Source organism: Corvus hawaiiensis, chromosome 39 (assembly GCF_020740725.1).
Source record: "Corvus hawaiiensis isolate bCorHaw1 chromosome 39, bCorHaw1.pri.cur, whole genome shotgun sequence".
In the NCBI taxonomy this organism is placed as follows: domain Eukaryota; kingdom Metazoa; phylum Chordata; class Aves; order Passeriformes; family Corvidae; genus Corvus; species Corvus hawaiiensis.
Genome location: NC_063251.1, coordinates 36,682 through 64,019, shown reverse-complemented (window position 1 = coordinate 64,019; position 27,338 = coordinate 36,682). Strand labels below are relative to the sequence as shown.

Below are 27,338 nucleotides of genomic sequence, written 5' to 3'. Positions count from 1 at the left end.
TCTTGGCTGAGGGCAGGCAGGGGACTGCGGGGGCCGCCATCTTGGCTGAGGGCAGGCAGGGGACTGCGGGGGGCCGCCATCTTGGCTGAGGGCAGAGCTGTGAGGGCGCCACCCGTGGCCGCCATCTTTAGTGAGGGCCCCACGGATTTAGAGGGGAGGGGCGATTGCGGCGGGGGAGTTTCAGTTCCAGAGAGGTACCAAGATCGAAGCCGTTTCTATCGAATATATATTAGATATCACGATAAATCTCTCAAACCAAAAATAAAACCTAGTCCCGGCGGAGGGGGAGGGGCTCCCCACAATCTGGGGGGGCTGTGAGGGATGGGCCAAGCGCCCCACGAGCAGCAGCAGTCAGAGGAAGGGGTTGGTGCTCGGGTGCCTGATGCCGAATGGGGCCATTGGGGTCGAAGCCGTCTGCAGGGGGCACAAAAGGGGGGGTCAGCAGCAGGGAAAGGGGGTTGAGGAACCTCCCCTCACCTCCTCAACTCTCCCCCGGCCCCCTCCTCACCACAAAGGGGTTGGTGGAAGCTTTGGCAACGTTGAACCCACCAAAAGGCAATCCTGGGGGGTGAAATGGGGAGGAGTCAGCGGGGGGGGTTGGGCAGAGGTTTCCCCAATATTTAACACCCCCACTCCCCTCCGGCTCTTACCATCAGCCTGGAAGGGGCTGGGGAATCCCCCAGGAACGGGGGGCGAGGTGAAAGCAGCACCTAAAAGAGGGGACACAGCATTGGGGACCCCCCAGATCCCATCCTGGTCGGGGGAGTGGGGGGGGTCAGGGGGTCACTCACCAGGGCCGTTGCTCTGGAAGGGGTTGGTGGAGGGTCTGGGGGTCACGGGGGCTGTGAAGGGGTTGGTGTAGCCTGGGTGGGGGGGCACAGGTGTCACCCCTGGGCCCTCCCTCACCTTTAGAGGTCCGAAGGGTTGGGGATGAAGCTGACTTACCCCCATAGGGCAGCGCTGGGGGGGCACGGAAGGTCCCAAAGAGGCTGCAGGGGAGAGGGGTGAGCCGTGAGGGGGGGAGGGTCAGGTCCTGCACGCTCAGCAAGGTAGGGGGAGAAAAGGGGGGGCACTACCTGACAGAAGCTCCTCCCCCTGTGGGCAGAACAGAGGTGGCCCCACCCCCTGCAGGTGCAAGAGAGAAACCATGGCGGGGTCCCCAAAAGCTCGTAGGACCCCTGAGAGTGACAGAGCCCCCAAAGCCCCCCCCTGCCCCCAACACTCGACAAAGAGAGGGTTGATACTAATCCTGGATGGGAGGGGACCTAAAACTCCTTCCCCAGCCCCCAGAATGTGATGGGGGGGACTTCCTCCCCCCTCTCCAAAAATTCCAGGGGTCTCAGGTTGCCACCAAATCCTTCCCCATTGGCCCCACAGTTACCTTAGAATGATGCTGGGACCCCAAGCCCCATCCCCAGAACCCCACAAGGAATGGGGAGACCTCAACTCCCCCTTTCCCATTAATCCCAGGTGTTCCAAAGGTACGGGGGGACACCAAACCCCTCCCTAATCCCCCATAGGCTGCCAGGAAGACCCCAAGCCCCCATCCCAAGAGTGCTGGGGGGTCTCAGGGTACCTGTGGTGGTGGGTGGGGTGTGGAAGGGGGGCACAGCTCCCCCAAATGCTGGTGCTCCAGGGCTGGTTCCAAAGGCATCGAAACCGGGGAAGGCAGACCGGGGTGGGGCTAGGCCTGGGGAGGGGGCTGGGGTCACTCATAGCTGGTCACCAGGCCCCCAAGAGACCCCCATGCTCCATGACCAGTACCCTCCCAGCCCTCCCAGAGCACCCCGAAACATCCCCAGCTCACCGGGGAAGGCAGCAAAGGCAGGTCCTGGGGCAGGGCCAGCAAAGGGGTCGCCCCCGATGTCAGCCAGGAGGTCGGTGCTGGCCTTTTGGGCAGGCTGGGGAGGGCGGTGGGTGGCTTGGCGGGGCTGGGGGGGCACCACAAGGTCAGGGGGTGGAATTCCCCCTGGGTACCCCCAAAAGTGCCCCGGTCTCACCTGTGGCAGTGTCCCCGTGTCCCCATGGAGGAGCTGGGGGGGGCGCGGGCTCCGCTGTGTTGCTTTGGGGGGCTTTCACTTGTTCTGGTGCCACATACCTGCCAAGGGAGGGCAAAATACTGACTGAGAGGGTCCTCACACAGTACTGCCCTCCACAAATGCACCCCCAACTCCTCTTATACCATCGTTTTTTCTCGTATTTCTCCTGCAGGAACTCCTTCAGCTTCTGGGGGTCGCAGGAGTCAGGGAGCAGTGAAGTCCGGGGGTCGAAGGTGCCAAGCCAGACCCGCCTGCAGGCCTGGGGGGATCGGGGAGGGGACATGGGGATGTGGGCAGGGTGGGGTGAAAAGAGCAGGGCCTTCACAGCCCCTCCCTTACCTCATTCCCGTGCTCCTGCAGGAACAGCACCTCGGCCTCGGTGAACGTCGTCATGGAGATGGACTTGACACGGTGGGGGGGGTTCAGTCCCCGCCTGCGTAGGGATTCGGGGGGTCAGCGCCCCCCCCTGCGCCCATAAACACCCAAAACGGAGCTTTTTCTCTCAAAAAAAGTCATCCAAGAACTCAAGCATGCGGAGCAACGTGCCTCGGCCACGCCCCCTCCCCGCTAAGCCACGCCCCCAGCGGCCGCAGCCAATCAATGGCCACTTGACCCGGTGTGGCCCCACCCACCGCGAGCTGACCCCGCCCCCCCGGGCTAAATTGGCCCCGCCGCCTCCCGCGGCCCCCGCCCCTCACACCCACGGCCCCCGCCCAGCTCACAGCGCCCCAGAGCAGCCGGTGCACACGAGGCTGCCCACGCTGATGTCCACGTAGGTGACGCCGCGCTGGCCGCACTCGAAGCAGAGCCGGTTGGCGGGGACCGCGCTCACCAGCTCCCGCACCCGCCGGCACCAAACCTCGGCCTCCGCGTCCCGGTTCGCGCTGCCCCTGCGGGCTCCGGGGCCTCCGCCGGGCCCCGCGCCCGGCCCGGCACCGCCGCCGCCCGCCGCCATCTTCCCGCTCCCGCGGGCCCCGCCCCCGCCGCAGCGCCGCCGCTGATTGGCCGCGTGCCGCGAGCAGCGCCCCCTGGCGTCCCGTGCTGCGCGCGGCTCTTCCCGCCCTTTCCGTCCCCTCAGCGCCAGCCCCGCCCCCGCCGTGAGGGGATTCGCCCCCCCGACACGGCGGGAAACGCCCCATTTTGGGGAGGTTTCACGGAAAATCAGCGTTTTCCACCACGGGCGCGTCCCGGCTCTTCCCGCTGTGACGGAGGGGGGTCTGGGGGGGTCTCCGCCCTCCCGGCTCTTCCCGCCCTTTTCGTCCCCTCAGCGCCGTCCTCCCCGAGCCCGTCAGAGGAAAAAATTCCTCTTCTGAGATAATTTCCCCCCAAATTCTCCATTGTTGCTTCTCTCCACCACAGCACGAGACCATCTGGGGAGTCTCAATGCCCTCACTCGGGGTCTCTCCCCCCCATTACTAATGTCCTTGGTGAGTGTTTTATACCCAAAACCGAGGTAAAGGCTCCTTAATGTGGGTCACTTTCCTATAAATTTCCTATTATTCCCTTCGATTTCGGCGTTTATCACAGAAAAAATCCCTATTACTCCCCTCTATTTTAAGTCGTTTCTCCCAAACTTCACTATTATTTCAACTCCTTCATCCCTTTTTGGGTCATTTTCCCACAAATTCACTATTATTCAGCCCCCCCCCCCCCCCCCCCCCCCCCCCTTTCCTTTGAGTTACTTTCCTACAAACTCACTATCATTCCCTCTCTTTTTGGGTCATTTCCCCACAAACTCACTATTATTACCTCCTCCATCACCTCATTTGGGGTCATTTTCTCCCAAACCCCCTATTCTTCCCCTCTGACCATATTGTGAGGGGCTGTAGGGGGGGGGGTCCCAGTCCCATTTTTGGGGTCCCCCCCCTCGACAAGCGTTTCCAGCTGCATCTCTCTTTAATAGTGCACAGAACCACGTTACAAAACCCCCCCGTCCCCATGCCCCCCCCCCCCAGACTGGGGCCCCCCCAGACCCCGCGGGGACAAAGGCAATCCTGGTAACGGGGGGGGGCAGCGGAGGGGGGATGAGGCACAGAGGACCTGGGGGGAGTCCCAGGAAAGGGTTGGGGGGGCCCTCTGCTCCCCCCCCATGGTCCCCCACCCAAAATCCCAGAGGAGATCCCCCCCTCCCCTCTCACCCCCCCCGCACTGGGGGCCCCCCCCTCCAACACAACACCCACCCGCACCCCCCACAGGCCGCACTGCGGACCCCCGGAGTGGAACCCCCTCCCCGGCCCCTGCTTGATGCACCCCCATAAATACCCCCCCCATAAATACATTGCAAAGCAGTTACAGCACCCTCCCCTTTCGGGGGGCTGGACACCCCAACTGAGGAGTGATTCCCCCCCCACTTTTTCGGGGGGGCTGGACACCCCTAGGGAGGGGTGAACCCCCCCCCCCCCCTTTATTGGGGAGTTCTACCGCCCGTTTATAGGGACCCTCTTAGTTCACAAGGGGAGCTGTACCCCGATATTGAGGCTCGAGACCCCCTTAGTGGAAGCCCCCCCGCACTGGGGGGGTTTAAATCCCCCTTAATGAGGGGCTCGACCCCGCCCCACTTTTTGGGGTTGTTTTTTTTCCCCCCCATTTTTTGGGGTCCCTCCCTGTTACCCCGGGGGGGGGGGTGGTTTCCATCCTCCCCCCTTTGTTTGAGGAGCGTGTCCACCCCGTTACTTACGGGAGGGCTCAACATACCATAAATACCCACCCCCATTTCTCCCCAACCCGGCCCAGCCGTGTCGCCCCCCCCTCCCCACTTTAGGAGCCCCCCCCCTTTATCTTTAGGAGCCCCCCCCATGATTTTGGGGACCCCCCCGAAGTTATAGGGGCAGGATTTGGGGTGCTCCAGGCACCCCGGGGGGGTCAGATCGCGGTGTCCCAGAGCACGGCGTGGGGCCGGCGGGCCGGGGGGGTGCCGGGAGGCGGCGGGGGCGGGGGGCGGCCCTCGGGAGCGGCCCCCCCTTTCCAGGCGGGGGGGGCGGGCAGGGGGGGCAGGCTGTCCTGCTTGCACAGCCCCCCCCCCCCGCCCCCCCCGCGCCTTTATCTCGGTGCAGACGCAGCGTTTTCGGTCGATCACCTCCTGCAGCTGCCCGTCCCGGGGCCGGGGGGCGGCGGGGAACCCCCCCCCGGGACCCCCGCCGGGGACCCCTCCGGAGAGGGGGCGCGATGAGGGGGGACCGCGTGGGAACGGGGGGGCCCCGGCCTGGCGCACCCCCGAGGTGGAGGCGGAGCGGCCCAGGCGGGGACCCCCGGGGAGCTCTGGGGATGGGGAGGGGGGTGTCAGGGGGACACGGGGTCACCCCCCTGCCACCGCCCCGGTGTCACCCCCCTTGCCACCCTCCCCGTGTCACCCCCGTTGCAGGACACCCCATCTCTGCGGCCGCCCAAGATCTCTCTGTCCCCGTAAATGTCCCCCGTTCCCCCCAGGATGCCTCCCCGCGTCGCTCTACATGACGCCCCCCCCGGTATCCTCACGTAACCTCTTGCCCCCCCCATTTCACCGTGTTCCTCCGTGTCCCCCCGGTGTCCCCATCTGCCCCGCAATCTCCTCCCGCCCCCTCGGTGTGTCGCGACATGTCCCGACACCGGCCCCCACACCGCACGTACCCGAGGGTCTCCCGCAGGCAGGGAAGGTCTGGCAGGGAAGGGGGGGTCCCGGCCGCCCCCGGGGCCCCTCGGCCCGGACGGGGATCCCCGAGGGGGGGGGAACGGCCCCCGCCCCCCCCCGCTCCTCCCGGGGGGGCTCCGGCGCCTCTGCGAAAAGGGGGGAGGGGGAGTCAGCCCCGCCCATGGGGGCCCGGCCCCGCCGCAAGCCCCGCCCCCTCCCCGTCACTCACTCTCGGTCTCCTTCCCGCGCCGGGAGGAGGCTCCGCCCCCTCGGCGTGAGGGCGGGTCCTCTTCGCGGGCCGGGGCGGGGCCTCCCGAGGCCACGCCCCCCCCGCAGGCTCTCGTAGGCGGGCGGGCGCTTTCCGGGGGGCGGGGCTTCGGCGGAAGGCGGGAGCGGCAGCGGCCCGAGCCCCGCCCCCCCGCGCTCGCGCCCCGCCCCTCCCGGCGCGTGGTGCGGGGGGAGGGGCGTGGAGTGGCTGCGCGCGCGGGCGGGGGGAGGGGCCTCGCGGCGCGAGGGGAGCGGCAGGCGCGAGGCGCCCTCGGGGGGCGGGGCCAGCGGGGGGGGGCGGGGCGGAGGAGGTTGGGGAAGGGCGGGGGGATGGGCGCGGGGCCGGGCGCGGGGCCGGAGAAGGGGGCGTGGCCTATGAAGGGGGCACGGCCGGCGTGAGGGGCGTGGCCAGAGAAGGGGGCGTGGCCGGTGTAGGGGGCGTGGCCAGAGTGCGGCACGTGGCCACTGAAAGCGGCGTGGGCGGTGTGGGGGGCGTGTCCGTGGAATGGGGCGTGTCCCTGGAAAGGGGCGTGTCCCGGCCCCTCCCCCGCGGGCAGGGGGCAGCTCATTTCCTCATAAATGGCTTCGGGCTCCTCGGCGGGAGGGGGGGTGCTCCTCCCGGCCCCCCCCCGCCGGGGATCCGTCCCCGGGATCCCCCGGGCGTCCCCCACCATCTCGATGTATACGGGCTCCTCCCCCTCCCCCTGCTCGGCCAGGGGGGGTGGGGGGGCCCCGGCCGACAGCCGGGTCTGTGGGCTGCGCGAGGGCTTCAGGGGAGGCGTCTGCCGCACGCAGCCCCCCCGGGGGGTGCCTGGGGAAGGGAGGGGTGTCAGGGGGGTGGTACGCCCTCCCTTCCCCCTCAAAGCCCTCGTGTCCCCTCCCTGCCACCCCAACCGCCCTGAGACCCCTCACCCCCACCTCCTCCATCGCCCCCCAGCCCCACCAAGCACTCCCCAAGCCCCGCCAGTTCCACTCACCACCTCTCTTGGCGGGCGGTGCCTCGAGCCCCCGGCCCTCGGGGGGCCCGGTGCGGGGCCCAGGGGGGCGCAGGGGTACCCCCGAGTCCGGGAGCCCCACAGCGTGGCAGGACAGGGAGCGGGGGGCCATGCCAGGGGCACAGGGCCGGGGGCCGCGTTCCTGCGGCGCTGGCAGGGTCAGGAACCCCACGCGCAGTGGGCGACGCAGGGACCCCCCGTCCCGCGCCTTGGGGACCCTGAGGAGGGGACACAGCGGGTCAGGGCGACCCCAAAATTTCTGGGGACTCCCTGACCCACTCAGGAACTCTCTGGGACTTGGCTCCCCTGGGGCAGGGGCACTGGGATACAGGGGGGAACTGTGGTCCCCCATCTTCAGGGGTTCTGAGGTGCAGAGGGTGGGCCGTGGGTCTGAGGGGTCATCCCACGAGCGCAGGGGGCCATTGCAGCTCTCTGCAGGGGGGGTTCTGGAAAGGGGTGGAAGTCCCAGGTTTCCCTGGGGTGAGTCAGGGTCCTGCAGGGGGAATTCCCAGGGTGGGGTGACCTCCCAGGGCAGTCAGGAGGGATCCCAGTGTCCCCCCAGAGTGGTCCAGAGTAGTCCTGGGGGTCCCGGTGTCCCCTGAGGGTGGTCCCAGGGGTACCGGTTTCCCCCCAGGGTGGTCTCGGGGGGTTTCTTCCCCGGCGCGTGTCCCCGTTGTCCCCTCACCCCTTGCGCGGCTCCTCCTCGCGGGGGCGCCACTCGGGGCGGCCCTTGCGCTGCAGCAGGTTCATGGCGGCCGCCGGGGGGCGCTCCTCGCCCAGGCGCAGCAGGGCGGCGGCGGCGGCGGCGAGCTCCGACCGCGGGGGGGCGCTCATGGCTGGGGGCGGGGCCTTCAGACCCCGCCCCCTCCCGGACCTGGGACCCCCCCCCCCACCCACCCCCCGCCCCCCCGAAAATCTGGTCCTGAGAGCCACCCGGACCCCGTGTCCTGAGACCCTCCCCGCCCCACCCGGACCTCCACATCTCCCTGCCCACCGCGACCCTCAAGGCCCCAGCCCCCACTTGTTCGTGTGGTCCCAAATGCCCGCCCTCCCCAAACCCCCCCAGACGCCTCAGTCCCCTCCCAGGACCCCCCTCCCCACCTGGAGGCTGAGTCCGTCTACCCTTCCACCCCCCCAGAAGGGATCCTGGGGTCCCCCTGCACCCCCGCCCGCCGGGTTCCCGAACCGCACGAGGACCCCTCCGCGGTGATGCCGAGGTACCCCCAAACCCATCCGAACGCTTGTGAAACCCCCGAGCACCCGGCTCCCTCCGCTCACACCGGTGCTGGGGATCCCTCAAACCCGTCCGGTTCCCCCCAGCACCCCAAGACTCCTCCTCCCCACCCAAACGCTCAAATTACTCTCAATCCTGGGGTCCCCCCATCACTTCCCCCACCCCCCAGGATACAGGGTCCGGGGTCCCCCCACCCCACCAGGACACCGGGCTCCTCTCTCCCCCCCCAGGGCGCTCGGCCTGCTCCCACCCCGCCCCTCGTTACCTGTCGCTCTCTCGGGGGTCCCAGGGTTGGGGGGGGGGGGGAAATTCCTCCGCCGCGCCCCCCCCCCCACCGCCGCCAGCACCGCCGGGCCCGGGCCGGGGGCTCACGGGGGGCGTTGGCCCATGGCGGGGGGTGCTCTAGCGGCCTGCGGGGGAGGGGCAGCGGGTGGTCACCGGGCGCGGGGGGTGCCCCGGGCCCACCCCCATCCCTCCCCTCCTCCCTCACCGGCCGCTCCCGCCTCCCGCTCGCGCCGCTCCATTGGCGCTGACGCAGCGTCCGGGACGCGCCGCGGCTGCGCTGCCGCCCCCTGGCGGCGCGGAGGACCCGCGGAGCGCTGAGAAGTCACGTGGCGCAAGGGCACGCCGCAGGGGCGTGGTTTTCTATGAGGGAGGCGCGGTCTGGGGCGGCGCCGTCACGCCTTAAGGGGAAACATCACTTCCGGTTCGCACTTCCGGGTTCTGCCGCCGCCGCCGCCGCCGGTAACGGCTCCGGGCCGGCCCCGCCATGTTCCTCCTCCTCCTCCCGCCGCCGCCGCCCCCATGAGCCGCAAGAAAAGCGGCTTCGCCATAACCAGCGTCCGCGGCGGCAGCGGGACCGCGCCCGGCGATGCCTCCGGCGCCGCGACCGGTTCTTCCTCGTCCTCCTCCGGCAGCCCCAGCGGGTCCCGGTTCCGGCTCGTTCGCTTACTGTCGCCGGGGGAGGTGCTGCGGCGGGGCCGGTGGCTCTGCCGCGATTTCTACGAGCGAGACGCTTCACCGCGGGGAGGCGGCGGCGGCGGGGGGAGGGTGCCGGTGTCTCTGGACGCCCCCCGGGCCATCGCCGCCCCCCACCAGCCCCGGTCTCTCGGGGCCTTCGCGCAGCTCGTGCAGCAGGTGAGGGGGCGGGGTCTCCTTGGGCGGGGCCACGCTGACCTCGCTCCCGATCCCCCTAAATTCCCTTTGTTTACAGGCGCTGCCCCCAAAACCCCCCTCGCCACGCCCAGGGGGCGGGGCTGAGCTCAGCGCGCGCCTGGGATTGGCTGGCGAGGAGAGCGAGGACGAGGGGTGAGGCGGGACTTCCGCTCTGGGGACTTCCGGGTTGGGGGCTTCCGGTGTGGGGCGGGGCCGGGCAGGTGCGAGGGAGGGGCGCGAGTGCCCCTCCCCCACACAGAAAAGGAGAAAGAAACGGGGGGGGGGGGGGGGGGAGCGGAAGAGGAAACTCTGCCCCTCCCCCACTCACCCAAGGTGTCCGAGGTGGGGGAGGGGCGGTGTCCATCTGTCTGTCTCACCCCATCCTTGTCCCTCCTGTATCCCAGCGCCGGCAGCGGTGTCACCGCCATCGACAACAAGATTGAGAGGGCTATGGTGAGATCCCGGGGAGATTGATGACTGGGGACCCCGGGGTGCGGTGTTGGTCCTGAAAGGGGCGAGGGGGCTCAGGGTCCCCATGGGAGCTGTAGGACCAGGCTCTGGGGGCTTTGGGTCCATGATATGGCGGCTCTGGGAGCTGGATGTGAGACTTGGGTGCTGGGAGGGAGGCGTTAGGTCATAACTGGCCTGTGTGGGCGGCTGTGCGATCTGGATGTAGGATTTGGGTCCTGGACGTGGGGTGCTCTGGGTGGGACCTGACACCTCTCCCCACAGGACCTGGTGAAGTCCCACCTGCTGCTGGCAGTGCGGGAGGAGGTGGAGGCGCTGCGGGAGCAGATCCGGGAGCTGAGTGAGCGGCGCGCGGCGCTGGAGCGGGAGAACCGCCTGCTCCGGGCGCTTGCCACCCCACAGCAGCTCGCCCGCCTGCATTCCCCGCAGCCCCCCGGGCCGCCCTCTGGGCCATCCTGAGCTCGGGGGGGTTCTCGGGGCGGGCAGGGGGTTCACGCTTGGTGCACCGCTGCTGCTTTATTGGGAGGAAGGGGCGGAGTGGCACTGAGCTCTCTCGCCTTTCCTGCGCAGTTTGGGGCCTTTTTTAATAAAGCCGCGATTTTTACAGCACGGGGGAGGGGCCGTGGTAATTTGGGGGAAAATCCGAGTGAATTGGGGGCGAATAAAGGGGTGAGAGCAGCTCCGGGCCAAGGAGAGGCTCGAACCCGCGGCTTGTGAGGCGCCGCCACGTTAGGAAGGGCCCCGGCGCCATATTGGGAAGGGCGAGGCCGTGGCGTCCGCCATGATGGAGGGATCAGAGAGGCGGGCAGCGCCGCCATCTTTGTGAGGTCAGCGCTTGAGGCGTGGCCAGTGGCGGAAGGGGGCGTGGCTTCGGCCGCCATGAGGCCGCGCGCGGTCCCCCCGCCGCCGCCGCCGCCGCCGCCCGGAGGGATCCTGAGGCGGGGGGGGCGCGGAGGGGGGAACCGCCAGGTGGGGGCGGGGGGCACGGACACCCCGCAAAACACCGGGGGTGTGGAACGGGACGGGGCCTGGGAGGGGACGGGACACCCCGAAACACAGCGGGAGCGGCCCTGGCATGGGGGGGGGTGCTGAGGGGGGGCAGTGGGACCCACCCCCCCCCCCCCCCGAAACACAACGGGACAGCCCAAACCCGCAGCCGGGGGGGGTTCAGTCACCCCAATTCTTCCCACCCTCAGGTGCGCTTCGCGCTGAGCCCCGCGGAGCCTGATGAGGAGGAGGAAAATGAGGAGGGGGCGGTCCCCGCCCCGCCCCCCCTGCCCCTGGCGACCCCCACCCTGCACAGCAGCCGGGGGGTCGCCGGCGGGGCCCCCCCCGAGCCGTTCGACGCCTCCCGCGCCGCGGCCGCGCTCCTGGGCAGCTCCTTCGCCGCTCGCAACGCCCTGGGCGGGGCGGCGGCCGCAGGTCAGTTTGGGGAGGGAGGGGTCACTCATGGCCCCCACCTCCGCTTTTCTGGTTTAACCCAAATCCCGCTTGTTTTTAGCCATGAACGTGCCCCAAGCCCAGCGGCTCTTCCGGGGCCTCGTCAGCCTGGCCGTGCCCCCCCCGCCGGGGCCGCGCAGGGGGGTCCCGGCCACCCCCGTGCCCACCCCACAGGTCAGACCCGACCCCCGCACCCCCCAAATTCCCCTCTGCATCCCCCCAGTGTTGATGGGACCCCCCCCTCTTTTTTTCTGTTGCCCCCCAGGTGCCCGGGCCGGAGTTGGGGGTGCTGGCAGGGGGTGCGGGGAGGGGGATGGGGTGGCCCTGGCTGCCTCCTCCCAACCCCCCCGAGCCCCCCCGGGCCCTCCCGCGCCCCCCCGGAGCCGCCTTTGCCATGTATCAGAAGCTGCAGCAGTGGGAGGGTTGCTGAGGGGGGAACAACTGCCCCAAATCCCCCTTTTTTTACCCAAAAAAATAAACCATTATTTGTGACTTTTGCTGGGGTGTGTGACCTCCCCTGCTCCCCCGCCTTTAAAGCCTCCCACCCCCCAAAAAACGACCCCCCCCGCAGACCAATCACCTCCTTTATTCCGGGGCCCCCCCTCGCACAGAGCAAACCACGGCAAACGCCGGGGGGGGGGGGGGGAGGGAACACCCCAAAAATTGGGGGGAGGGGGGCAAACAGAGCCCCTCCCCCCATTTGGCATCTGGTGGGGTGGGGAGCAACCCCCCCTTCCCCCACCCTGGGAGCATCAGGGCCCCCCCAGACCGGGGGGGGAGTTCCAGGGGAGGCTCAGGGGGCGTCACCTCGTCCCTTGTGGAAGAGATAAATCGGCCGCTGGAAGCCTGGGGGGAGAAAAAGGAGGATTGGGTCGGGGGGCCCCCAAATTTCTTAACCCTGCTACTTGACCCCAAGACACCCCAGGTATCCCCCCAGCCCCAAACTCCCCCCGGATTTGAGGTCTCCTTCCCCCCACACCCGATCTGATTCCCCCACTCCCAACCCCTCCAAATCTCCAGGTGACCCCAAACCCCCAATTTGGGGTGTCCCCCCTGCCAGAACCTCCTTTTCTGTCAAACCAGGTGCACCCCCCCCCCCCCGACCCACAAAAACCCCCTGAGATTTGGGGTCCCGCCCCTGGGATTTGGGGTGCAGCCTAGCCGTGGGGCCCCCCCACCTTTGGAGCTGTGCTGGGGGGTCCCCAGGAGCTCGCAGCGCTCGAACCCCACCTCGGGGGACGTCAGGTAGGCTGGGAACTGCTCCGGCCGCAGCCGGATCCGTTGGTAGTTCCGGTACGTCGTCTCCTGGGAATGAGGGGTGAGCCCACAGAAACGCCAAACCCCCCTCAGAGTCCCCCAAAAACTCACAGATCTCCTCCATTTCAGCCCCTTTAAATGCACCGATCCCCTCAAACCCCACAATGATGCTCCTAAATCCCATGGACACCCCCCCAAGAACCCCCAAAACCCCCTCAAACCTCCTTTAACCCTCCTTCATCACTGACCCGCCAAACCAAACCCCCCCGCCCAAGATTGCCCCCAGACCCTTTTATAACCCCTCTGTGACCCTCCAGACTCCTTGCTGACCACCCCAAACCCGTCTATAACCCCTCTGTGACCCCTGAGACCCCTCAGTGACCCCCAGACCCCTTTATAACCCCTCAGTGACCCCCCATGAGCTCCTCTCATTTGCAATTTGACCCCCAGGGCTGCGGCTCCAGCAACAGAACCCCCCCCCCCCGCCCCCAAACCCCTCCGCGACCCCAATAATGCCCCCCAAAGCCCCCCCAGACTCACCGTGAGCCCCTTGCGCTTCCGATAGGACTCCCAGGGCTGTGGCTCAAGGAGCAGGATCCCGCCGGGCCGCAGGTGCCGGAACGCCCTCCGGAAGAGCCGCTTGAGGCCCTCGTCCCCCCAGTTGAGCTGCACCCACTTGGTGAGGGACAGCAGCAGCACCACGTCGAACTCGGGGCGCTGGGCCCCCACCGCCTCCTCCCGCTCCGGGACGTAGTTCCCCTGGGAGTGGGGGGCACCGGGAGAGGGTTTTGGGGGGGGGGAGCTTGAGGGAATTTTGGGGGACACTCGCTGAGCCCCACAGAGGGGATTTGGGGTAGCCGTTGATGGATTTTGGGGAGTACAAGCTGAACCCCCTTGAGGAGTTTTGGAGGGTGGGGGGCACATTCTGAGGCCCACCCAGGTATTTGGGGGGTGCACGCTGAGGGGCACACGCTGAACCCCCACTCAGGGGTTTTGAGGATTCCCCCAGACCGAGGCCCAGAGCTGCCCCAAACAGACCCCAAGGATGGAATTGGGGGGTCCCACAGTACTTCAACCCCCTGGTGACCCCTTCAGACCCATCAAGAGCCTGAAACTCATCCAAGACCCCCCCAAAATTCCCCTAACGGCACTTGTCACCCCACAAACACATCTAAGACATAAACCAAAACCCCCCAAACCTATTTAAAATCCTTTAAAAACTCTTTTCAGCTCCTCTAGTCCCCTTAAACCCAATAAAACCCCCAAAACCCCAACAAAAACCCTCCTAAAACCTTCGCCAGCCCTCCATACCTGTCACCCCCTTAGACCCACCAAGACCCTCCTAAAACTTTCCTCAGACCCACTAAGACCATCCAAAACCCATCCCAAGCCCCCCCCCACTTGTCACCCCTTTAAATCCACCAAGACCCCCCAAAACCCATCCAAGACCTTCCTAGAACTCTGCTTAACCCACCAACACCTTCCAACATCCATCTCAACCCCCTGTTCCCGCTTCTCCCTCCCCCAAATCCCCCACCAGACCCTTCCCTCGCACTCACCGTGACAAACACGACGTTGTGCGGGAAATCGGCGGCCCCGGGCCCGTCGGGCGGGAGCTGCGGGGCGGCGATGGGGCCCCGGCTGGCCAAGAGCGCGGCGGGGAAGCCTTTCCTGGCCCCCCCCGCGGCGTCGCCGTCCGCCCCCAGCCCCTCGGACAGGTAGTGGCGGATGTTCTGCCGGGCCGAGCGGATCAGCCGCCCGTCAATGTCCAGCCCCACGACCCTGGCGGGCGCCCAGCGCTTGGCGATGCTCAGCGTGAGGTGCCCCACGTTGCACCCCACGTCCAGCACCTCCTTCCCCGTGAACCACTCGGGCCGCAGCGCCCGCAGCCGCGCGTCCTCCACGTCCGGGTTGCGGTACCCGTAGTATTTGCAGTAATTCCCGTACTGGAACTTGCGCACCTGGTGCCGCGGCCGCTGCGCCGCCTTCCCGGGGGGCTTCGGCTTCTCGGCAGCGGGAGGGGGCGGCGGGCGAGGCCCCTCGGATTTGCTGCAAGTCCGTCGGCGCTTGCGGTGCCGGCCGGGGGCGGGGAGGGCGGCGGGGCACGGCGGGGCGGTGGAAGCGGCGGAGGGTTCGGCGGGGCGGGCGGGCTCCTCACCGGGCGCGGTGCTGGCGGTGCTGGCGGAGGCGGCGCTGGCGGTGTTGCCCCGCTGCTGCCCGCGGTGGCGGTGCCGGCGCCGCGCGCTCTTGGCCGGGGACGCCAAGCGCAGCCCCTCGCCCGGCGCGTTGAGGCTCAGCGGGTCCGTGATGTCCCGCGGCACCAGGATCTCCACGGGGTCGCGGCCGCGCTGCGGGAGCGGCGAGGACTGCGGGGTGCGCGCGTTCAGCGCCCGGCTCACCTCCTCGTCCAGGAGGCTGTTGAGGTTGAGCGGGTCGAAGATGTTCCCGCCGAGCAGGAATTCGGACGGCAGCACCGGGCCGCACTCCGAGGCCGCGCGGCGCCGCCGCTTCCACGCCGGCTGCTTCGCCCCGCAGCTGCTGCGCCGCTTCCCGCCGCCACCGCCCGCGGCGCGGAGGCCATTGCGGGGTCGCGGGGGCTCCGGCGGGTCGGAGGGTCCCGGGGGTGCCGCGGCGGCGGCGGGAGGAGGCGGCGGCGGCGGCGGCACCAGGAAGGCCTCAGGCGCCGCCGCCATGGCGGCCCGGCTCGCGCCTGCGCGCTGCGCCGCGCCGCCCCCGCGCATGCGCCGCCGGAGGGGGGGGGGGGGGGGGGGGGAGCGGAGAAAGCTGCGCGCGCTAAGCCTCCGCGCCCGCCGCCTCCCGCCCGCGATGGCAGCGCCGCGGCGGCCCGGCGGGGCTTATATAGGGAGGGGGCGGGGCTAAGCAAGGACACGCCCACAAATGGGGCAGGGGCGGCAGCGCGCCGCCAATAGGAGCGGCTGCGGGGCGCACAGCGGCCAATAACGGGAGGCGGCTCGCGGTGGGAGAGCGGGGGCCTGAAGAGCTTGGGGTGGCCGCAACGAGCGCCTGCGCGGAGAGCGCGGGAGAACGGCGGGCGGGGCAGGTGGGGAGGGAGCTGGGGGAGATCCTGCTGAAGGTTTGGGAAAGGGAGAGGTGCGGGAAGGGACAGGGTGGGCGGCTGGAAGGCGGAGCAGGCGGGATAAGGGCGCCCCACGCGGGGGCCTCGCCACACGCGCGGGGGTTGCCGGCAGTTGGAGTCTGTGCAGGGGTTGCGCGTGCTCAGTGCGCGGAGTGTTCTTCCCACACACCCACTCCCGTTCTAGCGCCGGTGTCTCCTCCGTCCCTCGGCGGCGTACTCACGTCACCGTTGCGCTCGTGACGTCACCGAACTGGCTCCCCCCCCGTCCCCGCCCCACCCGCCCGGTAACGGGGCGCACGGCTCGGGCGCGCGGCTCTCGCGAGAACAGCGCGCAGTTCCTGCGGCGGTCGCAGGGCGGCGCCGCCGCGTCTCGCGAGAGCTGCGCAATGTCTCGCGCCGGGCTCGGGAGGTACCGCGCTCTCTCCCCCCCGCCCCCAGCTGTCACGTGATCTCACGCATGCGCAATGTCCCGTTCCTGCACGTGCCTCCCCCGCTCCTCCCGGCCCCCCCCCCTTGTCACGTGACCGAGGGCGTGAGGGAAGCGCCCGCGCTCCGTTTTGAGGCAAAAACCGCCGGAATCGGTGTAAAAGTCCTGCAGCTCCTCACGTAAACAACTCTCGTTAAGCCCCGCTGCCACCAGACCCCACAGGCACCTCAGAGACGGTTTCAGGTGGGTTTTGTGGATTTTAATTTTTTTTTTCCCCATTTTTCCCCCTCAAGGGCTCAAACCCCCCTCAGGGGCAGGACCCCCCTCAGGGGCACTTGCGCTCCACACACTGCTTCCCGCCCTCCTCGTACTCCTGCTTGGAGATCCACATCTGCTGGAAGGTGCCCTGGGGGAATTTGGGGCGTTTTCAGGGGTTTTGGGGGGTTCCAGGTGGGGGGATCCCCCCGGTTCTCCATGGACCCCTCGACTCACGAGCGAGGCCAGGATGGAGCCCCCAATCCAGGGGCTGAAGCGCCGCTCCATGGTGCTATTGCTGGCGATGAGCTTCAGCCGCATGCTCTGCGAAGGGGGGGGGGGGGGTCACTGGGAGCCACTGGGAATCACTGGGGGGACAACTACGAACCACTGGTGGCAACTGAGAGTGACTGGTGATAATTGGGAGAAACCCAGAGGCCCCATTTGTGTCCCCCTCCCAGCCCCCAAATGTTCCTCAGAGGGGTTTAGGGTCCCCCCGGCTTCCCCCATCCCAAATTCAGGGGGTCCCATCCAAGGAGAGCTTGGGGTCCCCTCCAGCCCCTCCCAACGCCCCCAATCCCGAACTCAGGGGTCTCTCACAGGGGGAGTTTTCTGCGCCAGCTCCCGGTTCAGGCGGTCGGTGAAACCCTGCAGCAGCGTGTTCCCCCCGGTGACAATGACACTGCCGTAGAGACCCTGGCAGGGACACAGGGAGGGGACCAGCGGGATTTGGGGTGTCCCTGCTGCTCCCCACATCCCCCCGGACCCCCCGGTCCCAGGACCCACCGGCCGGATGTCGATGTCACACATCCCGATGCTGGTGGTGACCACGTGTCCCACGCCCAGCATGGTGTTCCCTGAGAGGCCCTGGGGAAAGGGGGGGGTCAGGAGGTCCCCAAAACCCCGGGACCCCCCCCAGGACCTCCCTGTTCCCCATGGGAATCCCCAAATTCCCTGGGAGCCCCCAAACCCTACTGGGAACCCTTAAACCTTGACATTGGAAGAGTTAAAGAGCCTCTCAGGAATTCAGAACTCAGGGGATGGGGGTGCCCTAAAACCCCCAGGACCCCAAAACCCCTGAGCCCCCTCAGAGACCCCCCCCAAGACTCCCAAACCTTGACGTTGGAGGGGTCAAAGAGCCCCTCGGGGATGCGGAGCCGCTCGGCCCCATAGTCGGTGTTGTACCCATTGGGCATCTCGTAGTGAACTGTCGGCATCTGCGCCGCCACCCTGGGGGGAAAACAGCAGATTTTGGGGTCCTCCCCCCCCCAGAATTCGTCCCTGAACCCCTCCAGAATCCCAGAACTCACTGTTCGTCGTAGGGGGAGTCCGAGACCTGCAGCACCGAGGCCTGGAAGTCCTGGATCACCTCCTGGGACCCCAAAAAAGGGACTCAGGGACCCCCAGAAAAGGGACACAGAGGGTTGAGAAACCCCCCAAAAATAGACCCAGGCGTTGGGGCCACCTCCCCTTCATAAAGGGGCACGGGGTGGGAAACCCCAATGGAAAGGGACCAAACAACCCCCCCAAACCAGGACCTATCGGGGACTCCCCCAAAAGGGGGTGGGGACCCCCAAAACCCCTTTCAGGGCCCCCCAAAATCCCCCCTACTCACATTGCAGGTGAAGTTGTGCCAGGACTTGGACACCTGGGGCAGCTTCTCCTTCTTCTTCCAGCTCGGGGGGGCTCCTTCCCGCACCGGCTCCTGGGAGAGGGGGGGTCCCGGGAGGCGTGGCCAAGCCCCAAAGGGGAGTGGTTTGAGGGGCTTAATGATGCTAAGGGGGTGTGGCTAAATGAAAGGGGTGGAGCCTCCACTGGGGTGGGGTAAGAGGAGGAGTCTATGGGTGATGTCACCAAGGGGTGGGGCCCAGTGTGGGTGTGGTCTCTAAAAGGGGTGGAGCTAAGCGCTAATTACATCTCCAAAGACGGTGGAGCTAAGGGATAACCCCACCCCCAAATGGGGAGGAACTTTAAGTTTGGCCCCACCCTGCCTCTGTCCCCTCTGATTGGCTGACCCCCACGCCGGCCACGCCCACCTTGGCGGCGATCATGTAGGGGGGCACGATGTCGATGTTGAGCTCCTGGAACAGCTCCCGGCACTGCATGGAAATGAAATCCCCGGCCAGTGGAGACTTCACGATGCCTGCGGGGACAGGTGAGGACTTACCTGGGACAGGTGTGCGCCCACCTGGCTGGGGGGCGTGGCCATTGCGCATGGCCGCGGGTCCCAGGTGTGTTCTCCCCTTCCCCAGGTGTCTCCTGGGCGTGTCCCCGGTGCCCCTGCCCCAGCTGTGTTCTCACCTGCCCCAGGTGTGCTCTCACCTTGCTGCAGGATGTACCCGTCGTGCACGGGGATGGCCGTGGTGTGGGTGGCTCCCGAGTCCAGCACCAGCCCCGTGCTGCGCCCATTGGCGAAGCTGCACCGGTCAAGGGGCCACAACGGGGAGGGGACACCCAGTGACCACCCACCCAAGCCCCCTGGACACACCCAGCAGCCCCAGCGAGGGGGTTGGGTCACACAGGTGACATTGGGGGTGGCACGGGGGAAGGTGACCCCGGGGGGGGTCCCTGAGGGGTGACATTGGGGATGGCACGGAGAAGTCCCCGAGGGCTCCGGGAGTGACACAGGAGGGTCCCAGGGTGCAGTACAGGGGGAGGTGACACTGGGGACACAGGGGGTGACACGGGGGTGACACCGGGGGTGACGCTGGGGATACGCGGTCAGCACGGCCGTCTTGCAGAGGAAGAAGGCCGGGATGTTGTAGTGCTCGAACATCAGCTCCGTCAGCTTCTCCCGCTTGGCCCTGGTGTTCCACTGCGGCGCAGGGGACATTGGGGACACTCAGGGGGACACGCGACCCCCCAGCCCCACCCCAGGGGTGGCACCTACCGGGGCCTCGGACATGAGCACCGGGTGCAGCCCTGGCTCCGACTTGACGTGTTTGCCGTAGGTGTGGTCCAGGATGGCCTGGAAACACTCCCAGTCCTCGACTGGGACCGGGGGGGACAAACGGGGCGCGGGTGACATCAGGTGACCCCTGAGATGGCCCTTACTGGTGTCCCCATCCCGGGTCCCCTTTCCCCCGCAGGGACGTCCTTGGGGTGTTCCCACACTGTCCCCCCATGTCCCCCAAAGTCCTCCTGTGTCTCTCTGTGTCCCCCATGTCCCTGCTCTTCCCCCTCATCCCCAAGTGTCCCCATGCTGTCCCTCCTGTTCCTGCTCTCTCCCCATGTCTCCTCCATCCCCACTCTTCCCCATGTGTTCCCCCAATGTCCCCCCATCCCTGCTGTCCCCCCAATGTCCCCCCATGTTCCCTGCTGTCCCCAGTGTCCCTGCTGTCCCCAGACTCACTCATGCCGTTCTTGAGGGGTGACAAGACCTCGACGCCCTCGCGGGCCACGTGCAGGGCGTTGGTGTCGATGTAATAAACCTTCCCCCCCTTCTTGTCCTTATCCCCGTCCAGCTCCAGGGACACCTCGTCCGGGGACAGCAGTCCCACCGTGGTGGGGAAATCCGCCTTGGGGACATCGTGGCCTCGGTGACGTCACCGTGGCGGGCCATGGGGACGGTGGCGTTGTCACCACGATGAGGACAATGGCCTGGGGGTGGCCCTGGGGACACCTTAGCGGTGGGGATGGCATGCTGGGGACACGGTGGCGTTGTCTGTCTGGGGGGGGGGCGGTGACAAGGACATGGGTGGGGGACACGGAGGGGACACGGTGACACCGACCTTGGGACAATCCTCGCCGGCATAACCGGCCCGGACCGAGAAGGAGCCGATGTCGAATACCAGTGCCCCGACCTCATCTGGGGGGGGGGGGGGGGATAGGGGACATGGTGACACCGGGACACCCCAGGACAATGAGACCGCCCCAGAAAACCCCCGGACCCACCCCCCCCGACTCCCACAAAACCACCGGGATCCCCCATTGGGGGGGGGGAGGATAGAGACACCAGGACCCCCCCAGGACATCGTGACCCTCCTGAACCCGCAAGCCCCCCCCCCACGACACCGAACCCCCCTGTCCAAAAACCCCGGGGGACCCCCCCCCCCCCCCATTCCCCTTTGGCCCCCCCCCGCCCCCCGCCTTGGCCCCGCCCCTCCGGCTTTGACCCCGCCCCCGCGCCTCGGCCCCGCCCCGTGAGACTCCGCCCCCCGCGCCGAGGCCCCGCCCCCCGAGGCCCCGCCCCCGGCACCGCCGCCGTAGACGCCGCCGCTCATGGCCGCGTTCAGCACCGGGACAGCGCCGGCCGAGGGGGCGGGGCCTCGCCCGCGGCCAATCAGCGCCCGCTGCGCGGCGCGCGCGCCGATTGGCTGTGGCCACAATGGCGGCGCTTAAAGGGGCCGCGGCCCTTTGTCAAACAGGAGGGGGGCGTGGCTGTCGGTGGGCGCGTTTTGTGGGACGTGACTCCTCCCGTTTGCGGGCGTGGCTCGGGGTGTCAAGCCACGCCCGCTGCGGGTGTGGGGCGCGGCCTGAGGGGGATGGGGCGCGGTTTCCCCTAAGCGCCTCCTACCTGAAGCCCCCGATCCCCCCGTGCCCACTGCGGGGGGAGGGCTGAATAAAAGGTTTTGCTGAATAAAAGCCCCAAAATGGCGGATTCGGGGGGGCGGAGCGCGTGCGAGGGGAGGGGGCCCCTCCGCGTTCGGCGTAAAAAGACCCAAAACCCCCAAAAATGCTGCGCGGCGGGGCGCGGTTTGCTGTGGGTGTGGCTCCGGAGGGGGCGTGGCCTCGGAGCGGAAGCGGCGGCGGCGCGGGACGCGCGAGGTGGGGACGGGGGGGGTTCTCGGGGGTCTTTGGGGGGGATCAAAGGTCAGGGGGTGTTTGGGGGATCCCAGGGGGCGTTTGGGGGGGCTACGGGGGGCCCGGGGGTGTCGCCGTTGGTTTCGGGGGAGGGGTCACGGTTGGCTTCGGGGGAGGGGGTCTGGGGGTGGTTACGGGGTCGGGGGGGGGGGGTCCCTGGGGGCGTTGGGAGTGGGGCAGGTCCCGGGGGGCTCGGGATCCACCCCTGACGCCCCCTCCCCGTTTCCCTCCCCCCCCCAGAATGTCCTCGGGCCGCCCCGCAGCTCCGTCTCCTCCCCCGGGGGGGCTCCCCGGGCCCCCCTCCCGCCGCCGCCGCCGGGGCCCGGCCCCCCGCCCCCCCCCGGGGCTCCCCCCCGCCGCCGGGCCCGGCACCAATGACGTGTTCGTGACGTCACGCTCCGACTTCCGGGCGCAGCTGCGGCGCTGCCAGCGGCTCCTGGCCCCGGGCGGGGGTCCCGGGGGGGGCTCCGGGGAGCTGCGGCTGCACGGGCTGGGCCTGGCCGTGCCCCGCGCCATCAACCTGGCGCTGCAGCTGCAGGCGGGGGCCGGGGGGGCCCTGCGGCTCCACGCCAGCACCTCCTCCGTGCCCCTGCGGCCCCCCCGCGGCCACCGCGGGACCCCCCCGCCGCGGGGCGACGGCGACGAGGACGGGGACGGGGACGGTGAGGACGGGGACCCCCCCCGGCACAACTCGGCCATTCACATCCGACTCTGCAGGGAGGCCCCCTGCGCCTGAGGGGGGGTCCCCTGGGAGGCTTCCCCGAGACCTGGGGTTTCTCGAGGTTTTGGGGGGGCTCCCCGAGGAGGGGAGGGGGGGTTCCCCAAAGTCCTGGGGGGCTCCCCGAGGGTTTCGAGGCCACCCGCGAAGTCTATGGGGGTCCCCAAAATGCGGGGGGGCCCCCCAGGTGTCCTGGGCTCCATCACTGTCACGGGGACACCCCAAAGCCCTCCCCCCGGGAGTCTCCCAGGTCTGTCAGGGCTGCGGGGACCCTACGGAAAGTCTTGGGGACACCCTGGGGACACCAAAACCCACCGGGGCCACCCGTGGGTCGAGACCGCCTTGAGCTGGGGCCACCAGAAGCCGCCGAGGACTTGGGGACATTGAGATGCCACCAAGAGTTTGAGGCCACCACGAGTCACTGATGGCCACGGGGACGCTGTCACCTGGAGCCACTGACATTTTGGGGACACGGACAATGCCACCAATGGCTCGAGGCCACTGAGCTGCCACCAACGGGTCGGGACCACTGTGATCTGGGGCCACCAGGATGCCCCCGAGCCCCTCGATGTCACCCTGAGTCCCCCAGTGCAGCAGCCTCGGGGGTTTGGGGGAGACACGGGGACGTGACACCAAAATAAAGTCGGTGGCAGCAGCAGCGATGTCTTGGGCGGTTTTGGGGGGATTTGGGGGGGCTGGGCTGGGGCTTCCTCTGCGTCATTGGTGACATTTGGGACAGGAAACCCCCAGGTGACAATGGCGGATGGGAGGGGGGGCACAGGGAGAGAGTCCAGGTGACAACGAGGGGGACTCAGGTGACAAGGAGGGACCCCAGGGGGGAAATGTGGGGACTTCGGTGATGTGGGGCGGGGGTCCAGGTGACACTGGGGACACTTAGACGTCCACGGGGGGTGGGAAAATGAGGAGAACCCAGGTGACAAAAGGGACACCCAGGTGACAGAAGGGACACCCAGGTCACAAAAGGGACCGCCAGGCACCCGGGGGAGCGGCAGGAGACCAGAGGGGACTCCAGGTGCCCCGGGGGACCCCCAGGCGTGCAGCCCTCGTTCCCAGGGAGTCCCTGCCGGGGGGACACCGGGGTGCCACGGGGGACACCCGGGTGTCACGGGGGGACCCGACGGCGTTGGTGACGTCACTGTCGCCGTCCCCCCGCCCCCGCGTGCCCTTTGGCCCCGCTGGCGCCGGACCCGCGGCCAGGCTGTGCGGAGCCGCACGTACGGCCTGGCAGGGGGCCCGCGTCACCTCCCGGGTCCCCCGTGTCACCTCCCGTGTCACCTGGGTCCCCCGGCTCCTCTCCCGAGTCCCCCGTATCCGCCGCGTCCCCTCCCCTCGGCGTGTCCCCCCTCCCGGCCGCGGGGGTCCCCGGGGCCGCCCCCGGGGCCGCGGTGGCGCTGGGGACGGGGACAGTGACGGCGACAGTGACGCTGCCCCATTGTTCGGCCGCTTCCGCCGGCCCGAGGGATCCCGGGATCCCCCGGCCTGGCGCGTCCCCTTGTCACCGCGCGTGTGTCACCGCGCGCGTGTCACCGCGGTCCCACGGCCCCGCGGGGGTGTCCCCGTGTCCCTGCGCCATCCCAGCGGCCGTGTCCCCTCACCCGCAGCCACGTGTCCCCGTGTCTGTGTCCCCATCCCTGTCCCCCCATCCCGATGTCACCGTCCCCGTCGTGCGTCTCCACGCCCACTTTGTCATCCCCGTGTGCCCCCGTCCCCGTGTCCCCTCCTCTGTCGCCATCCCGAGGTCCCCGTGTCCCCCCGCCCCCGTCCCCATCCCGCACCTCCGTGCCCAGGACACTGTCCCTGTATCCCCCCCATCCTGCTTTCCCGTGTCCCACGTCCCCAGCTCTGTCCCCCCATCCCTGTCCCCGTGTCTCCCCAACTCCGGGTCGCCCTGTCCCCACTTCTGTCCCCCCACCCTCATCCCCGATTCCTCGTCTCCGTGCCCAGGTCCCCGTCCCCCTGTCCTCCCGTGTCCCCCCCCGTGTCCCCCCGTGTCCCCCTGTTCCCACACCTCCATGCCCAGGTCCCCATCTCCATGTCACCCCCGTGTCCCCCCCCGTGTCCCCCCGATGTCCCCCATTCCCACCCCTCCATGCCCAGCTCTCCATCCCCGTGTCCCCCCCGCCGTGTCCCCCCCGCCTGGCCGGCGCCGTGGCCGGGGCCGGGGGTGGCCCGTGGCCAGGGGCCGACGTGCGGCGGCCGGCGCGGCCTTTTCCTCGACGGTCTGGGGGGGGGCGAGGGGGGAGCGGATGGAAACCCCCCCCCCCAAGGGCCCTTCCGGCCCCGCGGCCCCTCGGATCAAACATTAACCGGGGCCGGGGCCGGGGGACGCGGGACGGGGACGGCCACAGCCCCGGGGCCACCAGGGACCCCCGTGCCATGAGCAGCCGGCGATGGGGGCGGCGGGTGAGAGGGGGGGGTCCCAGGGGGGCCGCGCAGGGTTGGGGGGGGCTCGGACATCGCGGGGAGGGGGGTGGGAGTGCCCCAGGTGTGCGGGCGGGATCCAGGTGTGCGGGGGCAGGGTGGGGACACCCACGTGTGCGGCGGAACCGGGCGAGGGGGGCCACAGGCACCCGGGTGGGGACCCGCGTGTCGCCGGGGGCTTGGGGGTCTCGGGGGGGCGTGGAGGACCCGCGTGGCCGGGAGGGGTCGGAGGTCCAGGGGTCCCCACGTGTGTCCGGCGCGCTCAGATGTCTGGCGGGGACACAGGTGGGGGGCGCTCCCAGCAGGGTGGGGGGCCCTGGGGACACCGCGTGGGTGGGGGGTCCCAGGTGTCCGAGAGGATCCCGGTCACTCGGGGGTCCCTGAGGTCACCAGGTGGGCGGGGAGTCCCCGACGTCCCTGGGGACGTTCCTGGGGGCGGGAGGGGAGGCACTCGGTGGGGGGGGGAGGCACCCAGGTATCCCGGGGGTCCCGGGTCTGGGGGATCCCGGCGGATCGGGGGGTCCCGAGCCTCCCTATCCCCGCGGGGAAGGGGCTCCCCAGTTGTCCCCAGTTGTCCCAGTGTCCCCAGCGGGTCCCTGACCCCCCCCATGCCCCCCCCCCAGGGCTGTGCGCGCTGCTGCTGCTCCTGTTGGGGGTCCCGGGGCGCCCCCAGCCCCCCCCCGAGGGTCCCCCCTCGCTCTGCGACCCCCGAGTGATCGAACGCTTCATCCTGGAGGCGCGCGACGCCGAGCGGGGGGCGGTGAGGGGACACGGGGACAGCGGGGGGGGCTCGGGGACGGCGGGGGGGCCGTGATGAGGGGGGATCGGGACCCCCGGGGGGGCTTGGGCACACAGGGACATCGTGGGAGGGACACCCTGGGGATGTTGGACTGGTTGGAGACAAGGGTGGGGGCACGGGGACCCCCGGAGGGGTTGGGGACACCACAGTGGCTCCTTGAGTGGGGGTTGGGGACACCATGGAGGGGTTGGGGACACCGGGGGGGCCCCAGGGAGGGCTCAGGGACCCCCGCGGGGTCGTGGCGGAGGTGTCACCGCGTGTGTCCCTCCCAGGCTGGGTGTGGCCCCCTCTGTGACCTCCCCGAGCCCGTGGCCGTCCCCGACCCCGGCGTCAACTTTAACCTCTGGCGGAGCCTGGACGTGAGTGGGAATGGGGGGAAATCCCGGGAAATTGGGAAAAATGGGGGGAAATCCCGGGAAATTGGGAAAAATGGGGGGAGAGCCGGCGAAATGGGCAAAAAGGGGGGGGGCGGGGGGGGGCGGAGAATGGGACAGAATTGTGTGAAATTGGGAAGAAATGGGGGGAAATGAGAGAAAATGGGGAATATTCGGGAAAACCAGGGAGAAATGCACAGAATCAGGGAGAAACGGGGAGAAATGGGGTGAAATCCAGGGAAATGGGGAAAAATGGGGGGAGGAAACAGGGCAGAGTTGGGTGAAATGAGGAGAAACTGGGAGGAACGGGCGGGAAATAGGAAAAAAATGTAGAGAAAAACGAAGAATTGGGCAAAATGGGGAGGAACCGGGAGAAATGGGCTGAAACTGGGGGAAGTGGGGAGAAATGGGGAGGAATGGAGGGGGAAAAATCGGGAAAAAAATGTGGAAAAAGCCAGGGAAAAGCCGGGGAGAAGGGGGTGTCCCCCGCTGTCCCCTGACCCCCGCCGTGTCGCCAGGCGGGGTCCCGCGCGCAGGAGGTGGCCGGGGGCCAGGCGGCCCTGGCGGCCGCGGTGCTGCGGGCGCGGGAGCTGCTCCGGGACCCCCGGGTGCGCCCGAGCCTCGACCGCGCCTACGGGGCCGCGCGGAGCCTGGCGCGGCTGCTGCGGGGGCTGCCCGCGCCGGTACGGGCGGGTTTGGGGGGGGGTTGGGGGGTTTTTGGGGGTTTTTGGGGGGTTTGGGGGGGTTGTGGTCTTGCGCGGCTGCTGCGGGGGCTGCCCGCGCCGGTACGGGCGGGTTTGGGGGGTTTTGGGGGGGGTTGGGGGGTTTTTGGGGGTTTTTGGGGGGTTTGGGGGGGTTGTGGTCTTGCGCGGCTGCTGCGGGGGCTGCCCGCGCCGGTACGGGCGGGTTTGGGGGGTTTTGGGGGGGGTTGGGGGGTTTTTGGGGGTTTTTGGGGGGTTTGGGGGGGTTGTGGTCTTGCGCGGCTGCTGCGGGGGCTGCCCGCGCCGGTACGGGCGGGTTTGGGGGGTCTTGGGGGGGTTTGGGGGTTTGGGGGGGTTTCGGGGGGTTCTGCGACAATCATGGGGCGGTCTGGGGGGCTCGGGGGGTTCTGGGGGGTTTTGGGGGGCTCCTGGTGGGGCCTGCCCTGCTCTGGTCTGGGTTTGGGGGTTTTGGGGGAATTTTGGGAGGTCCGGTGGGATTTTTGGGGGGTCCGGGGAGGGGTCGCTGGCAGGCCCCGACCTCTCCCCTCCCCCCCAGGCCCCGCCCCCCCCTTCGCCCCCCGCCCCGGTGCGGGTCCGGACCCTCCCCCGGCTCCTGGGGGTCCTGAGCCGCTTCCTGCGGGGGAAGGTCCGGCTCTTCCTGGCCGACGCCTGCCCCAGGTGACCGGGCCGTCTATCACTGCCGGAGACAGCTGTCAGTCACCGCCAACAGCTGTCAATCATCGCGTAAAGCGGCGACTCACAGTCGGCAACTGTCAATCACCGAGAGCTGTCAATCAACAAAGAGAGCTGCTGGTCATCAGCAGCTGTCAGTCATCATCAACAGCTGCCAATCATCACAGACAGCCCTCGATCATCGGGACTGACAGCTGTCAATCATCACAAGCACTGTCAGCTGTCAGTCACCAGCAACAGCAGCAGCTGTCAATCAACAGCCCAGACAGCTGTCAATCATGAGGACTGACAGCCGTCAATCATCAGCATCAGTAGCCGTCGCTCGACAGCACCCCCTCCTCTCCCCCCGGCACGTTGGACGTGCCGGCAGGTGATTGACAGCTGTCAATCATCCTCCTCCCGCCTGAGCGCCCTGGGCTGCCCAGGCCTTGCGGGCGATTGATTGACAGCTGTCACTCAGGGGAGACAGCGCCCCTGAACCCCCCCATGTAACTTAATGCAAACACGAGAATATTTATGAGAGCTGCGCCCCCGACCCCAAATCCGGGACCCCCAAATGCTCCGGGA

General features: G+C 68.7%; 8 protein-coding genes across 8 annotated transcripts; 4 read left to right on the top strand and 4 right to left on the bottom strand.

Moving 5' to 3' along the window:
* Window positions 1-208: 208 nt before the first annotated feature.
* Window positions 209-2,994, bottom strand: AGFG2 (ArfGAP with FG repeats 2). The gene is made up of 11 exons (XM_048290388.1): window positions 2,762-2,994; window positions 2,379-2,472; window positions 2,183-2,298; window positions 2,001-2,098; window positions 1,808-1,969; window positions 1,577-1,690; window positions 1,077-1,125; window positions 946-989; window positions 792-863; window positions 651-710; window positions 209-414 (listed from the first exon to the last, which is right to left on the bottom strand). The coding sequence occupies exons 1-11, from the start codon at window positions 2,992-2,994 to the stop codon at window positions 269-271; spliced, it is 1,188 nt and encodes a 395-aa protein (XP_048146345.1). The 3' UTR covers window positions 209-268.
* Window positions 2,995-4,901: 1,907 nt separating this feature from the next.
* NYAP1 (neuronal tyrosine phosphorylated phosphoinositide-3-kinase adaptor 1) lies at window positions 4,902-8,731 on the bottom strand. Its single transcript, XM_048290380.1, is given in 8 exon segments — window positions 4,902-5,069; window positions 5,071-5,297; window positions 5,646-5,792; window positions 5,876-6,724; window positions 6,891-7,126; window positions 7,594-7,744; window positions 8,408-8,552; window positions 8,633-8,731. Coding segments are annotated over 6 exon segments (1,776 nt in total). The 5' UTR covers window positions 7,743-7,744; window positions 8,408-8,552; window positions 8,633-8,731.
* A 69-nt stretch (window positions 8,732-8,800) lies between these two features.
* Window positions 8,801-10,374, top strand: TSC22D4 (TSC22 domain family member 4). Its single transcript, XM_048290387.1, has 4 exons — window positions 8,801-9,279; window positions 9,356-9,450; window positions 9,702-9,750; window positions 10,030-10,374. Exons 1-4 carry the CDS (start codon window positions 8,947-8,949, stop codon window positions 10,222-10,224), a joined length of 672 nt encoding a protein of 223 aa, XP_048146344.1. The 5' UTR covers window positions 8,801-8,946; the 3' UTR covers window positions 10,225-10,374.
* A 45-nt stretch (window positions 10,375-10,419) lies between these two features.
* PPP1R35 (protein phosphatase 1 regulatory subunit 35) lies at window positions 10,420-11,702 on the top strand. Its single transcript, XM_048290384.1, has 4 exons — window positions 10,420-10,734; window positions 10,962-11,187; window positions 11,267-11,379; window positions 11,471-11,702. Exons 1-4 carry the CDS (start codon window positions 10,645-10,647, stop codon window positions 11,633-11,635), a joined length of 594 nt encoding a protein of 197 aa, XP_048146341.1. The 5' UTR covers window positions 10,420-10,644; the 3' UTR covers window positions 11,636-11,702.
* Window positions 11,691-15,170, bottom strand: MEPCE (methylphosphate capping enzyme). Its single transcript, XM_048290382.1, has 4 exons — window positions 14,022-15,170; window positions 13,003-13,221; window positions 12,384-12,510; window positions 11,691-12,051 (listed from the first exon to the last, which is right to left on the bottom strand). The coding sequence occupies exons 1-4, from the start codon at window positions 15,153-15,155 to the stop codon at window positions 11,999-12,001; spliced, it is 1,533 nt and encodes a 510-aa protein (XP_048146339.1). The 5' UTR covers window positions 15,156-15,170; the 3' UTR covers window positions 11,691-11,998.
* A 1,066-nt stretch (window positions 15,171-16,236) lies between these two features.
* On the bottom strand, window positions 16,237-20,537 carry ACTL6B (actin like 6B). The gene is made up of 14 exons (XM_048290383.1): window positions 20,440-20,537; window positions 19,973-20,049; window positions 19,594-19,759; window positions 19,132-19,232; window positions 18,959-19,056; window positions 18,564-18,658; window positions 18,278-18,384; window positions 17,857-17,946; window positions 17,552-17,613; window positions 17,357-17,471; window positions 17,028-17,108; window positions 16,842-16,937; window positions 16,479-16,565; window positions 16,237-16,392 (listed from the first exon to the last, which is right to left on the bottom strand). The coding sequence occupies exons 1-14, from the start codon at window positions 20,462-20,464 to the stop codon at window positions 16,312-16,314; spliced, it is 1,281 nt and encodes a 426-aa protein (XP_048146340.1). The 5' UTR covers window positions 20,465-20,537; the 3' UTR covers window positions 16,237-16,311.
* Window positions 20,538-20,611: 74 nt separating this feature from the next.
* POP7 (POP7 homolog, ribonuclease P/MRP subunit) lies at window positions 20,612-22,420 on the top strand. The gene is made up of 2 exons (XM_048290385.1): window positions 20,612-21,008; window positions 21,285-22,420. Exons 1-2 carry the CDS (start codon window positions 20,917-20,919, stop codon window positions 21,778-21,780), a joined length of 588 nt encoding a protein of 195 aa, XP_048146342.1. The 5' UTR covers window positions 20,612-20,916; the 3' UTR covers window positions 21,781-22,420.
* Window positions 22,421-24,109: 1,689 nt separating this feature from the next.
* On the top strand, window positions 24,110-27,293 carry EPO (erythropoietin). Its single transcript, XM_048290379.1, has 5 exons — window positions 24,110-24,186; window positions 24,828-24,964; window positions 25,276-25,362; window positions 25,896-26,060; window positions 26,635-27,293. The coding sequence occupies exons 1-5, from the start codon at window positions 24,174-24,176 to the stop codon at window positions 26,758-26,760; spliced, it is 528 nt and encodes a 175-aa protein (XP_048146336.1). The 5' UTR covers window positions 24,110-24,173; the 3' UTR covers window positions 26,761-27,293.
* The last annotated feature ends 45 nt before the right edge of the window (window positions 27,294-27,338 follow it).